This window comes from Gracilinanus agilis, chromosome 1 (assembly GCF_016433145.1).
Source record: "Gracilinanus agilis isolate LMUSP501 chromosome 1, AgileGrace, whole genome shotgun sequence".
In the NCBI taxonomy this organism is placed as follows: domain Eukaryota; kingdom Metazoa; phylum Chordata; class Mammalia; order Didelphimorphia; family Didelphidae; genus Gracilinanus; species Gracilinanus agilis.
In genome coordinates, this window is record NC_058130.1 from 164,363,332 (window position 1) to 164,377,567 (window position 14,236).

A 14,236-nucleotide genomic window follows, 5' to 3' on the forward strand; every position below is an offset into this window, starting at 1 on the left:
TTTTATATATCATTGACCTGAATATGGTATGTATGTGTTTCATAATAGGATATAACTTAAAACTTGGTCTTAAGTATTATCATTTCTATATCCTAAATTTTGACCTCTAGTTCTTTTTTAATACTGTGACTTACTCTGCTCAGTTAATAAACAGAATATTTTGTTACTAGTTTTTTTTATCTAAGAAGACCATGTTATTTTTTACCAGTATTAAAAGATCAACCTTCCAACTAGATCTTCAATGAAGAAACAAAGTACTTCCTTTTTCATTAATTTCTGAAAATTGTTAATTAGAATATGAAACCTTATCATCAGACACTGTGCTTAAGGGCTGTGAATACAAAGAAATCATCATATAACTGAAATATAGTAATGGCTCTCAGTGATTTAAGACTTAATAAAGTCTCTTCCTTACAACAACCTTTACAATACCTCCTGCCTTCAGGGAGCTCATATTCTAATGGGAGAGACAGCATACAAATAATTATATTTATACAAGATATATTTAGTATATAAGAAGGTGTAACTGTCAGTGGGAAGGCACCTGGTGGATCAGGAAGGAAAGAGAACTGAGAAAGGTCTTCTACAGAAGGTTGGATTTGAGCTGATTTTGAAAATATGTAGAGAAGCTAGGAGGCAAAGAGGACATTCTAGGCATGGGGAATAGCCAATGAAAGGGAAAGGGGAGGCAGTAGATGAAAAGTCATCATATGCAAGAAATAGCATCTAGATCAGTTTAGTTGAATCTTAGTGTATGCACATAGAGGGAATGAATGGAAGAAGATTGGAAAGATAGGGAGGAGCCAGATTGTCAATCAGTAAACATTTATTAAATGCCAAATACTAGGGATACAATGAAAGACAAAAAACAGCTCCTGCTTTCAAGGAGCTTATAGTCTGCTACAATAGGAGACAACATGCAAACAGTTTTGTACAGAATAAATTGAAGATGATCAACCAAAATAAAGTTCTATAATTAAGGGATTCTATAATAATTTATTAAAAAATAAAGATTTCTTATAGAAGGTGGAGTTTTTCTTAGACTTGAAGGAAGCAGGTAGTCAGGAAGCAAGCCAGAAACGAGGAGGGAGAATTCCATGCATAGGAGATAGTAAGTGAAAATGCTCAGAGTTGGAAGATAGGACTTCTAAAACTAAGAGCAAGGAGAAAGGCCAGTGTCAGTGGATTATAGAATATGTGAAAGAGTGCAAGATTAGAAGAGTAAAAAGGTTGGAGGGAAGGAAAGTTGAGAGTGTGGGAGGGATGTCAGGTTGTGAAAGGCTTTTAAATACCAAACAGGATTTTATATTTTATTCTGGAGATGGTGGGAAGCCACAGGAATTTATTCAGTAGCGAGGCTTTAAATGCCAAACAGAATATCTTATACTTGATCCTACTGGATATAATTGGGTAGGAGGATGACAAAATGGTCAGAAATTGCTTTGGCAGATGTGTAAAGACATTTCAGAAAGGGGAGAGGCCTAAGTCTGAGAGATGATGAAGTTCTGAAATGACTGATAGCTGTGTGAGTGGGAATGGGGACAAATGTGAGATTTTGCAGAGGTAAAAAGGAGAAGATTTGGGAATTGATTGAGTAAGGGGAGAATAAAGAATCTAGGATGAATTCAAGGTTATAAGTCTAGAAGACTAAGAGGATGGTGGGACCCTTAACAGATAAAGAAAAATTCACAACAAGGGGTGGCTTTAGGGGAGAAACTTAGTTGTTTTGGGCATATTGAGTTTGAGGTGCTAAGGGACATCTGGGAAGATGTCCAGTAGGCAGTTAGTGTTTCAGGACTGGAGTTAAGGAAAGACTGGAGATGGATATATAAAACCAGGAGTCATCTATAGAGAGATAATTAAAGCCATGAGACCTGATGGATCTCCAAGTAAGAGAGAAGAAAAACATATCCAGGATAACCTTAGAGTACACCTACAGTTAAGCCATATGATATGGATCTGGTAATAGTGCCTGAGAATGAGCTGTCAGACCAGTACAAAAAGAACTATATCATTAATGATTGCAGAATCTTGCTTTGAATGTAAGGAATTCCTTGCAAAAGAAAAAAGACAAATACCAGTTGTTTTTTTCTGTAGGTATTAGAAGGTTGACAAAGAAAAATGTGAACATCAAGTATTTTCAGATGATAAAAGCGTAGAAGATGTAGTTGTTGAAGAATTTGAGAGGATACTTTTGACACATTTGAAAATAATAATTACTTTAGTACTGTTGCCAAAGGTGGCTTTAATTTTGCTGGTAATGTAAAATATAAAACCAAAGGAACTAAGAATACTCAAGGATATATGAGGAATTAGCCTTGGAAGGTAGTGATGATGATGACTTCATTGATTTGGATGAAGAAGAAATCTGCTTGGTTAATATGGATGAAGAATTTGAGGACAGTGATGAAGCTGGAGGTACCTTCATGGATGCACTGGATGAAGAAAATAAAAGTATTCCAGAACTAGATAATGAAGTTAGCACCAAGGTTAGCATTAAAGAAATGGCAAATGGAGAAAAGCAGATGATGTTGATTTTGCTGAATCACTTCAAAGACTAAGACAGAAAAAGAAGTTGTCCTTCTATCTGGTGAAGTGTTTGGTCAGCTGCTGGATGAAGAGGTTGGATAGAAGTTTTATAACATTGGAATGAATGCCAGTGTTAACAAGGATAATTCAAATATCAGCTTCAGTTAAAGGCTGAATGAAGTGACTAGCTTCATGATAAAGATGTGAAAAGTCTTATTAGGAAAAAAGAAATAAAGACTTAAAACAGGGTTCTGAAAAACATGCAAAAAGAAAAAGCAAAGGAAATAAATGACTTCTTTTTTTAAAAGAGCCAATTACTTTTAACTTTGAAATTCAACTTCAAAATCTTAACCATTTTTCTTATTCATTTTTGTTCTGCTGCATGCAGGCTATTAATTTGTGATAAACAGCAAATAAAACTATCAAAAATTTTTTTCAAGTGAGAAAACACAGAGACCCAGAGTGGCTGAATGACTTTGCCAAAAACATGCACTTGGTTAGTGGCAGAGTTAGGATGAAAAAACTATGTTATGTTCTTCTTTCTTTAGTCTTAATATACTATGCTTCCATTTCAATGGAGAACCATCTTTATGTGGTGATTTCTCAGATCCAGATACTTTGTTTTCTTAGCAGCATTATCCCTTCCCTGTTTTTATTCCCTATATGTTTAACAAGTCCTTGGGGGGGGCAGCTGGGTAGCTCAGTGGATTGAATCAGGCCTAGAGATGGGAGGTCCTAGGTTCAAATCTTGCCTCAGACACTTCCCAGCTGTGTGACCCTGGGCAGGTCACTTGACCCCATTGCCCACCCTTACCACTCTTCCACCTAGGAGCCAATACACAGGGCTTAAAAACAAACAAATAAATGTCCTTGGTAATTTCATTTCTGGACTGTTTGTAACTTTATTCTAATCTAGTTAGTACTTATTGAATGTAAATTGTAAACATGTAGAGTGTCTGTTCAAAATAGTTTAATGAAGAAGAAAACTACAGAAGACTTTTTCCTTTATTGAAGGTTGCTTATATTTTTATTGGAATGCAGGGGGTAAGGGTGGCAGCAAAAGGTTGGATGGTGAGGGTTAGGTTTTCAGGATAAAGATTGAAGAATTTATAGTAAACCCATAGAAAGACCTAAGAATATATGCCCCTCCCCCAAATGAAAAATAGTTCTGACAAATCTAGTCTCCTTCACTTCAAATTATTCACCTCAAACTATTTCTTAAAAGAATCTCCATGTGCATTATTTTGACTCCCACAACATAATTTAAGACCTTTCACTGTTATTGTTAACCATGGACAAGATGCAAACTCTTAAAAGATTTGAAGATCTTATACCCTCTGACTGGGGCAGCTGAGTGGCTCAGTGGATTGAGAGCCAGGCCTAGAGACTGGAGGTTCTAGGTTCAAGTCCGGCCTCGGACACTTCCAGCTGTGTGACCTTGGGCAAGTCACTTGACCCCTACCGCCCACCCTTACCACTCCTGGGCCAAGGACAGTCCCTAGCCCGGATGAAAAAAGGAGGAGGGTTGGGCGTGGGGCTAGCAACCCCACCCTGTAAAAACTACATCTGCTAAAGAAACTGCAACCTAAAGTAGGGGCAGCTGGGCTAGCTCAGTGGATTGAGAGCCAGGCCTAGAGATGAAAGGTCCTAGGTTCAAGTCCGGGCTCAGACACTTCCCAGCTGGGTGACCCTGAGCGACTGTGTCCCATTGCCTACTGGTTGTGGCCCTATGCTCCTAGAATGGAGTCCCAGGATAAAAAAAAAAAAAATACCCTCTGACTACAATTTACTTAAAATTTCTTAAACTAAGTATCATAATTTCTTTAAATCCTTTTTGGAATCAAGTAGGATACAAATAATTTCTTCCTTATCTTTGTTACATTTTAGTTTTCATTTCCATTTCAGTAGCAATCTTCTACCAAATGGATGTGTGTTAGGGTATGGGTTTATTATGGGTGTGCGAATATGAGTATATACATATACGCATATACATATAGACACCCCAATACTCGTTTGTTGTTGTTAGTGGAGTGTAAGTCTTTAGAGCAGGGGTTGGCAACCTTTTTGGCCGTGAGAGCCATAAACGCCACATTTTTTAACATGTAATTTCGTGAGAGCCGTGCAGTGCTCACAGTGCGGGCTCCTGTAATAGCGCCTGAAAAAAATTGACTTTATGGCTCCTGCAGAAAGAGCCATACATTGCCGACCCCTGCTTTAGAGTGATGGAGAAGGAAATGGGGAATGAGAAGCTAGTGATAAAAGCAAAAAGATACCATTTCCTTTTGCATATAACATTAAGACCCTAGTTAGGATGTTTCCAACAGATATTTTTAGACTTTGTATTTATGTCAACCAGACAGAATTTTTAGTTAAGGATTGAGAAAACAAATTTTTTTCTGAGCTGTATATAATTTGTACAATATAACCTGGGGGAAAAAGCCTAAATTTTATGTAAGAAATTGATTAAGACTTTGAGATTAAGTAGGTATTTACAGAAGAACTAACAACTTAAAAGGGTAACTTGAATTTTTTTTTTTACTAGAAAGATGCAAACAAACTTTGATCCTTTCTTTTACTATTTGGCTATAGCCAGTTACTTAGTAATTATATAATTGTTACTAAGTAATAATGTAGACATCTTTCAGCTAAACTGGGATGAAAAAATATACATGAAGTCAGACTTGTTTGATAAGCATATAATTTGTTTCTAGTAGGGTGAGCAGGACAGAGAATTTTATACTTTTAAGGAATTAGTTTCAAAAGTGAATTTTAAATTGGATAGTTGTGTTGTTTAAACCATGAAAGAGTATTGTACAAACAATAAACTTGTAGTATCTGTTTCCCATTAATGTTTTTTTCCCCATGATACTTTAATTTTCTTTGAATTGCTGTTTATTATCTAACTTTCAAAATTTCTTCAAAGCTGAAAAGTATGGCATTAAGAAGAAAACTAATTATGGCTAATCAGGTATACATTTGATAATAGTTTGAAAATGAAAATGTTACTTATGTCCAAAGATTCAGTTCACTTCAGCAAGCAGTTTTAAAGTGCATACCATTTATGTGTATAAGTGTGCATGCCAGGCACTATGCTAGGCACCAAAGATACAGAGAAAAAAATGAAACACTTCCTGCTCTTAGCATATATTTTACAAAGAAATTAAAAAACATATACACTGATCAGCAATTATGGGCTAATTTTATACTTTGAGGTAGGAGAAAACATTAGTATCTGGGGATGAGGAAGGGCTTCATATAGAAAGAGCACCTGAGCTTAGCCTGAAAAGAAGCTAGGAAGTCTTAAGAGGCACAGAGATGGAAAATAATATACTAGGTTTGAAGGCCTGCTTGTAAATTAGTATGACTGGAAAATGAATGCACAAATAGGAATAATATGAAACCTGGAAAAGTAGGTGGAAGCTATGTTGAGGGTTTAAATAAAGAATATAATTTGGCAGCTTTGTGGCAGGTATATTAGAGAGATGAGAGGCCAAAAGCAGAACAATTAGAAGGCTAATTAGGAGACAGAAACCTTTGAACTATAGACAGTAAATTTCTAGGTGATTTGGAGAAGAAAAAACTTTCAGATGTTCTAAGACCATGTAAAAAATAAAGACCAAAAAACCTATTCTGTTTATGACGGTAAAGATAGTCACCAGAGACAGTGTTATATAGTAGAAAGACCAACCGTACAGCTGAAATTAGAAGACCTCACTTCACTTTTAAGATTGAGAAGGGATGGTTTAAGCTGGTGATTTGTATCTATCAACATAAAAAGTAATATTCTTTTTTTTTCTTTTTTTTGTTTTTAAACCCTTGTACTTCGGTGTATTGTCTCATAGGTGGAAGATTGGTAAGGGTGGGCAATGGGGGTCAAGTGACTTGCCCAGGGTCACACAGCTGGGAAGTGGCTGAGGCCGGGTTTGAACCTAGGACCTCCTGTCTCTAGGCCTGACTCTCACTCCACTGAGCTACCCAGCTGCCCCCTAAAAGTAATATTCTTTTTATAAAAATTGCATTAGTTCTTCCATATTCGAGTCTTAACATAGATTGTCTTTAGTTGAAATAATATGAATTCCAGAAACACCAGATATACCCATATTCAAATTGAAGTGCCAAAATATATTCCAGATCCATATAAATGACTTTAGTCTTCTGCTGCTTTGAATTATTCATTCACTTTACCATTCCGTTATTGTGAATAACTGAGAATTGATTGTTTTTTGTACTTCTTGATACAGAAGGGAAAAGAGTCTTTCTTTCTTTCTTTGTTTTTTCCCACATTGATTCTCTAGGATATTAAGAAAGTGTTACGGAGTGCCAAAAATTGGCTCAACCACTTTATATGTTTATAGTTTTAGTGAGCAAAAAATTTTGGCCTACTGCATTCTGCAACAGGAGAGTAGAGGGGGCAGCTGGGTAGCTCAGTGGATTGAGAGCCAGGCCTAGAGATGGGAGATCCTGGGTTCAAATCTGGCCTCAGACACTTCCCAGCTGTGTGACCCTGGGCAAGTCACTTGACCCCCATTGCCTACCCTTACCACTCTTCTGCCTTGAGCCAATACACAGTATTGACTCCAAGACAGAAGGTAAGGGTTTTAAAAAAAACAAAACAGGAGAGTAGAACTGAGGTGGGAATGCTAAGGCAGAATCAGTACAGATTCATTCAATCTATGTCCTGTTTTGTGAATAGGAAAAGCCCAAAGTGAAACAGCTCAGCTATAAATGAGAAGGAAGAATTCACTGTGCTTCTCTCTTACCTTTCAACATATTTTATAAATGATGACTACTCATTCAAGTATAATGTAGACTAAAATCCTGATTAAAAGTAGTAGGCATCCTATTATATCCTCTTTTGGGTATATAATTCCCACTTCCAGAGGAGGTAGATATAGGTCAAATGCACTAAAATTACTAAATCTGTTAGTCTTATTTGTTATGCAAGCTCAGAAATAGAAAATTGTAAAATACATAGAAAAATATATTTAGACTTGTTTGGGAAACTTTGAAGCTGATACCTTCCTGCTTTACAGAGGTTCACTTAATATATTTAAAATCATTTCATGCAAAGGTTAAAATTAAAAGGAAAGATGAAGAAAAAAAATCTTTTTTTTTTCTTTTAGATCATCCTATTATGATGGGTTTTGAGCCTCTTGTTAACCAGAGATTGCTTCCTCCTACCTTCCCTCGATATGCAAAAATAATCAAAAGGGAGGAAATGGTCAACTATTTTGCAAAACTTATAGATAGAATAAAAACTGTCTGTGAAGTTGTCAATCTAACAAATTTACACTGTATCCTGGTAAGTAGAGAAATTTCTGGTGTGGAAAAGAACTTAGTGCATATGCATTTTTGATGCTGGGATTATAAGCCTCTAGGGATTGTGAGTACTAAAAAGCCCCTGGCTTTCCCATAAAGGAAGTTACTGATAACCTTAGAGCAATTTCATTACAGAAGTAGGAGCAAAAATCAGATTTTGGAAGACTTAAAATATATGAAGTAAAGGTAGCATGCATAAGTATATAAAAGGTTCAAGGAAATGCACAAAGTGAGAGGGAAGAAGGAAATTGAACTGAAGTGGTGGTAGGCTCAAGCAGATTCTTTTTTTTTTCCCCAAAAAAATTGAACATTGAGATACCTAAGAATCAATGAAGGAATGAGGCATCCCTCTTGGTTCGATAGTGGTCATTGGTCCCTTGATATACAGAGTCACCTGGCCAGTACCAGGAGTCTCTTTTGGCAAGAAAAATGACTAGAGACTTTGTATTTGAGTTCCTCTGTCTTCCAACCAAGGATGATATGCCTAGCTATCCACCCTTACTAAATTACCAACAAGAACCCAAGTGTATTTTTTCCAGACCTCATAAACCTGAAAAAATTTTTAATTAAAATGTTATACCCTTAAAATGATGCTAAAAAATATATAAATATTTTAAAGTCTTAACTATTAGTCAGCAACTAAACTACTAAACTAAAAAGTTTAGTAGAATCATTTCTAGCCTTTTGTTTTCTGAAATAAGCAGGCATTTGTCAATCATTATTGATAAATATATTGATATTTATGCTTTATACAAATTAAAAATAACTTTTGGCCTCTATGTCATTGTAGCAAGCTTGGCCAATTTTATAAGAGCCTTAAAATTGTCCTTTGTGCTTATAAATAAAATTTGGTAGTTCTTGCAAAATGGACAGGTGTCATCTTGAGATGTTTATGTTAATTATAGTCATAAAAGAATATTTAGTGTCACAAATTTCTACATGTGAATTATATGATCTGTTGAATTTTTGTTAATACTATAATTTTTTTCTTTTGAATATGTATTAGGATTTTTTCTGTGAATTTAGTGAGCAATCACCCTGTGTTCTTTCAAGATCCCTGCTACAAGTAAGTTAGTTAGTTTTAAACTATTTCCCCTACACTGAAATTTCAATTTGTTACCTTTAATTTTTTTTAAAAAGCAAAGTACATGTTTAAAGGAAATCCATTTATCATAGAACTGTACTTCTAGTTAGAGAATTGATTTTCAATGTAAATAGCAATAAATCATTAAGATGTACTAAATATTATTAAAATTCATGCAAAATATTGTTAGATGCTCAAAATTTATTTTTGCCATGCTGAAGAAAGATATTTTGCAGTACTGCTTTTTTTTTTGGTTTCCTGTTTTTATTTTGTACTTCACAAATATGAACATTTCAGTGTCCAAAGAAGAGTAAAGAAATCATTAGAAATAAAATGATGAACTCTATTACATATGCAACACTTTTCAATATGATATTGCTATTACTAGATTTAATAACTTAATATTATGGAAGAGTTAAAATATATTCAAATTACCTCACTGCTCATTTTAGTTTAACTACTTTTTTAGTTATTTTTTTGGATGAGAGCTGATAACCTCCATTTTCTTATTCCTTCTCTAGTATATTATGGTCCAGATAGGAAATAATTTGTAACTCTCATTAGTGAATCAATAGCATAATCTTTCCATGTAGATAGACATTTAATCATTGTCCTTCATTCTGGTATCTATATAACAGCTTAAACAAAAATTTAGCTTAAACTAAATCTTTCATTTCACAATAATGGCAGCTATATATAGTAGTAGTATGTGACAGTTGTGGAAATACTTCTAATGAATTAACATTTCCTTTAAGACTACTTTTCTAGTGGATAACAAAAAGGTCTTTGGGACCCATCTCATGCAAGACATGGTGAAAGATGCACTTCGGTCATTTGTCAGTCCTCCGGTGCTTTCCCCTAAGTAAGTATCTTAAGAAATTTTAAATAGAATTTCTTTACTTATACTGTGAAGTAGTGTTTACTTAAAGTAAATTATTCAACCATTTGACAATTAAGCAGATACAGATTATATTTTTCATGTTAGGCAAGTGATAAAGTATAGAGAAAAGAAAAAAAGTTGAGTTACTTGGAAAAAAATAAAATAATGAAATTTTCTTTTAATTATTACTAACTTCAGACAATCAAAATGACTAGTTAAAGGATTACAAGCAGCAAGTTTGAGGAAAGTTGTAAAAGAGTAGCATAATAGGTTTGGGACTCTATTCTTTTTAACTTGATCTCCTTTGTTACAGCTCTTAAGTGATCAAATTCATACTGAATTTAAAACTGGAGTAGAAACACCACTATAATAGGCATGCATCATGCAACTAATGATTGGCTTATATTCTAGAGATTAGCAAATACTGAGGTTTTGGAGTTTTCTCCCACAGAAACATTGCTATTATAGGACTATTAGCTTCCTGGATCAGCCCACATAATAATCCCTAGTCCTGAGAGCCAGTTAGTACAGAAGAGGAGAAAGAATGGAGTGCCCCCCTCCCCCAATCCCCCACTTTCATTTAATACTTTTTCCTCTGTCATACCCTGTTCTGACATCATAGTTGTCTCTTAAGGTGTTCATTGTTTTTGTGCTGTCCTAAATGGACCACTATCTAGGCTTCCTTATGCACCATAATGTTTTATGCTCTAAAATTACTTAACTTACATAATTTCTCTCTCATAGTATACTAATTTGTAGTTAAGTTATTGGGGGGGGGAATAACATTAATTTATACAAATATAGAAGTGACTGATAGCTTCTTTACCATTAATAATATCACTATATATAAAAATATATATTGATTTCAAATTCTCTTTAGAATTCCCCTGCCTCCCTATCTTCCATGATAAATACTGGTAAAATGTTTTTACATGATTTTATTCATTGTGGTATATTTTATTTAATGCTTCTCCCCCAACACCACAAAATGAAATGACCAATGTGTGCTTTGAAATTAATTCTTATTGCCTTTGGGATCCCTGGTAAAACTATCTTAGCCAATTTCTTTATCTGTCTTTCCAAGAAGAAACTTGAGCCCTCCTTCCATATGGTTGTACTTTCTTCCTGTATTCTGGTTTCATGTATAGTAAGAATATATCAATATTAATATGATAGCTAAATGAAAGTAATAAATCAGCTTTTTAGTCATTGGACAAGAATCTTCCATGAAACACACAAGCAGTTAGACTGCTGTTTATGAGAAACCATCATACTTATATATCATAAATGCTTTCTTCAAGAGAATCAGAAGGCACTGGATATGGTGAGTTTGAATAACATCTTAAAGATTTTAATCAATTTTGTCTAATTGCCAATAAAAAAGATGTTCTCAAATTATCCCTTTACAATGCACAGTCAGATCATCAAATTATAGGTGTAAATATTGAAATCTTCAACAAATCAGAAGAAATGATAAAGATGACAGGAAGATGTAGTATGCTAACTCACCTATTTAAACTAGAAACTAATGCTAAAGGGGTGGGGAGAGATAGATAAAGAAACAGCTAAACATGTACTGTTACCATTTCCTATAAGTTTCTATAAATTTGTGGCCACTAACCTAAAAGTATTTAGGTAATATCTTAGCCAGAAAATTCCTTCCCTGGCTGAGTGATGTGGTAATGCAAGATCTTGTGGAGGAGCATGGTAGAAAATTATTAGTACTATTTCATAAACAGTGAGAAGTATTGGAAGGAAAAAGTTATAAACTTAGGTCAAAATCCAAGTAAGGATCCCAAGAACATTTTAGGCTAAATTAGAAGGAAGATAATGAACAGAAAATGGAAAAAAATCTGTGAGGATTTGATAATGGACTTTTTTCCATTGTTGATAGTGGATTCATTTGGACTCTGTAACATCAATCCGCAGTGTGCTGTATCAGAAGTAGAAATGATACTAAAAACAAAGTGCCATTGAACCAGACCATAAAGGAGATCAGCAATAGAGACAACACAATTTTATGGATATTGAGAGAGAAATTCCAAAGATAATTAGAAGTAGTGGAGCACAAAGTATTGGAAAATGCCATAGCTGTTACTACTGTGGGAAAAAGGCAGTCAAGGAAATACCAATACCTATCCACCCATGTGCCAACTATTTTATCTCTATTATATTTTCAAAACAATCTCTACATGGATTGAGAACATCTTTTGTTTTAACATCATAACCCCCAACTTCCAGAGTCCCCAATTTGTGAGCCTTTTAACAAAAAACAGTTAAGCAAAACCAACTACATCTTAGCACCAGTTGGCACAATAGCATAATCCATACCCATTTTCCTTCCCTTGTTCCCCAAAAGAGAGTATGGTGCATTGCCTCACCTCTTCTCTAGCACCCAAATCTGGCCATTGTAATTAAATAGTGATTTGGTCTCATAACACTACTGTAGTCGTATTCTCTTCCTCGTCAGCATGCTTCATTCTGCATTAGCTCATGCCTGTCTTCCTTCGTTTTTGTTATTCATGTTCTTTGCATTTATGCTGTAATATTCTCTTCCCATCAACAGTATGTTCAGCCTTTATCCAGGATGGGTACCTGCTTTGTTTCCATTTCTTTGGTACCACAAAAAATGAAAATTATGAATATTTTGACTTTTAAAAAATTAAGCCTTTCTTTCTACAGTGTGATCTTTGGATGAAAGGGTATAAATTCTTTGATCACATCAAACAGAATTCCAAATTGTTTGGCAGAATAGTCAGACTAATTCAATGCTCTACCAATAGGTGTGTATCATAGATAGAATTTTTTCACAAATGATAACCTATAGCAACTACAGCTTTACAACTACTAAAAGATATATAGAATATAAGATGTGATTGTGCTTTTTAATTGCTGGTTATTTTCTTTTTAACATTTGATTCAGCAGAACAAAATGCATCCTTCAAAGTTATTCTCTAGGCATATTTTAAGGTTACACAGATATGTACTAAGATGCCTTAATAGAAATAAGAGAATAAAGGTTTCCTTTTAGATGATGAGATCCTCCAACTCTTTCTGTTTATGAATGACATGTTGAGTGTATTGGGCCCCATACAATTTTACAAAGTATCCTAAATAACATCTGCAGCACTCAAGAGTTTGATATAACAGTCTATGGAGGAAAAACCAAGTAAACAAAAAGAAATAAACCTGGCCTCAGCCACTTCCCAGCTGTGTGACCCTGGGCAAGTCACTTGACCCCCATTACCCACCCTTACCACTCTTCCACCTATGAGACAATACACCGAAGTTAAGGGTTAAAAAAAAAAAAAAGTAATATTGTCCAGACTCTCCATATAGTTAAATCTCAGATAGTGCAGATGTAAGAATTTGGGTGCTGAATTCAATAAAAATATTGGGCTCAATTACATTTGGGTAATTATACATGGGTGCTTTCAGTAATCCCAAGATTTGTCCTGATAACCAAAATTTATATTTTACAAATACAATCTGATGTTAGGTGGCTTTTAATCATGGAATAAAAAAAACTCCAAAGAATCAAAATTGTTACTCAAAAGACATTGTTCAAAACATACAGCAGTCATAAATATCCTATAAACATGTTATCAATAACAAAGTATTTGCACAAAGCATAATAAATATATATCATCTAAGAGATGACAAGAAAATTGGTCAGATAACAAAACATAATAGGAGTATATATTCATACTGTATGTTACAAATACTCATTTTGTGAAAGTTTATCTCCAGGTTAGCTGCCCCAAATTTTTTAAAGCCTCAAGTTTCTTTCTCATAATGGTACTCATGATGGGATATTTTTTGTCATAGTGCCACATAACAAAATATAAGGTGACAGTTATTGGCATTCTGTATTCCCTACCATTTTTTCTTTTTTTTATATTCTTTTTTTCTTTCTCTCCTACTTTTGTTTTATATTTGCCAGAGCTACCTGGTAGCTCAGTTGATGGTACTTAGAAATTGCTGATCCTAGTCCTAAGTAAAATATAGTTTAATTTCATTTCCTAACAATTGTCTTACAGGTGCTGTCTGTATAATAATCACCAGGCTAAGGATTGTATTGACTCCTTTGTTACTCACTGTGTTCGGGTAAGAATTCACTAGCAGAGACTGGAAGGTCATTATAATATAGGACAAATACAATGTGGGATATAATTTCTAACAATATTTTTGAAGTGTGTGTCATCTAATCTGTTTTGTCACCCAGTTCACCAATAATAGATTTCTGTTATTTCCTACTTGATGAACTTCAGAAGATGCTCTATGACTAAAGTAACCATATTTTCCATCATAAAAATTAGGGTATAAGTATGCTGCAGATCAGTCCTAGTTCTTTTTCAAAATCCTGTTAAATAACAGCATGTTTTTTTTACTTGAAATTAAATCATTCCCCCAAACCTGAAACT

At 34.4% G+C, this 14,236-nt stretch overlaps 1 protein-coding gene across 2 annotated transcripts in view; it reads left to right on the forward strand.

Annotated features, from left to right (window-relative positions):
* NAA35 (N-alpha-acetyltransferase 35, NatC auxiliary subunit) overlaps window positions 1-14,236 on the forward strand; it is a 63,243-nt gene that overhangs the window by 31,896 nt on the left and 17,111 nt on the right. For both annotated transcript variants that reach the window (XM_044658621.1, XM_044658630.1), the window contains exons 12-15: window positions 7,653-7,831; window positions 8,855-8,914; window positions 9,688-9,794; window positions 13,853-13,919. In XM_044658621.1, the coding sequence (XP_044514556.1) occupies window positions 7,653-7,831; window positions 8,855-8,914; window positions 9,688-9,794; window positions 13,853-13,919 (413 nt within the window). The remainder of the gene's footprint in view (window positions 1-7,652; window positions 7,832-8,854; window positions 8,915-9,687; window positions 9,795-13,852; window positions 13,920-14,236) is intronic.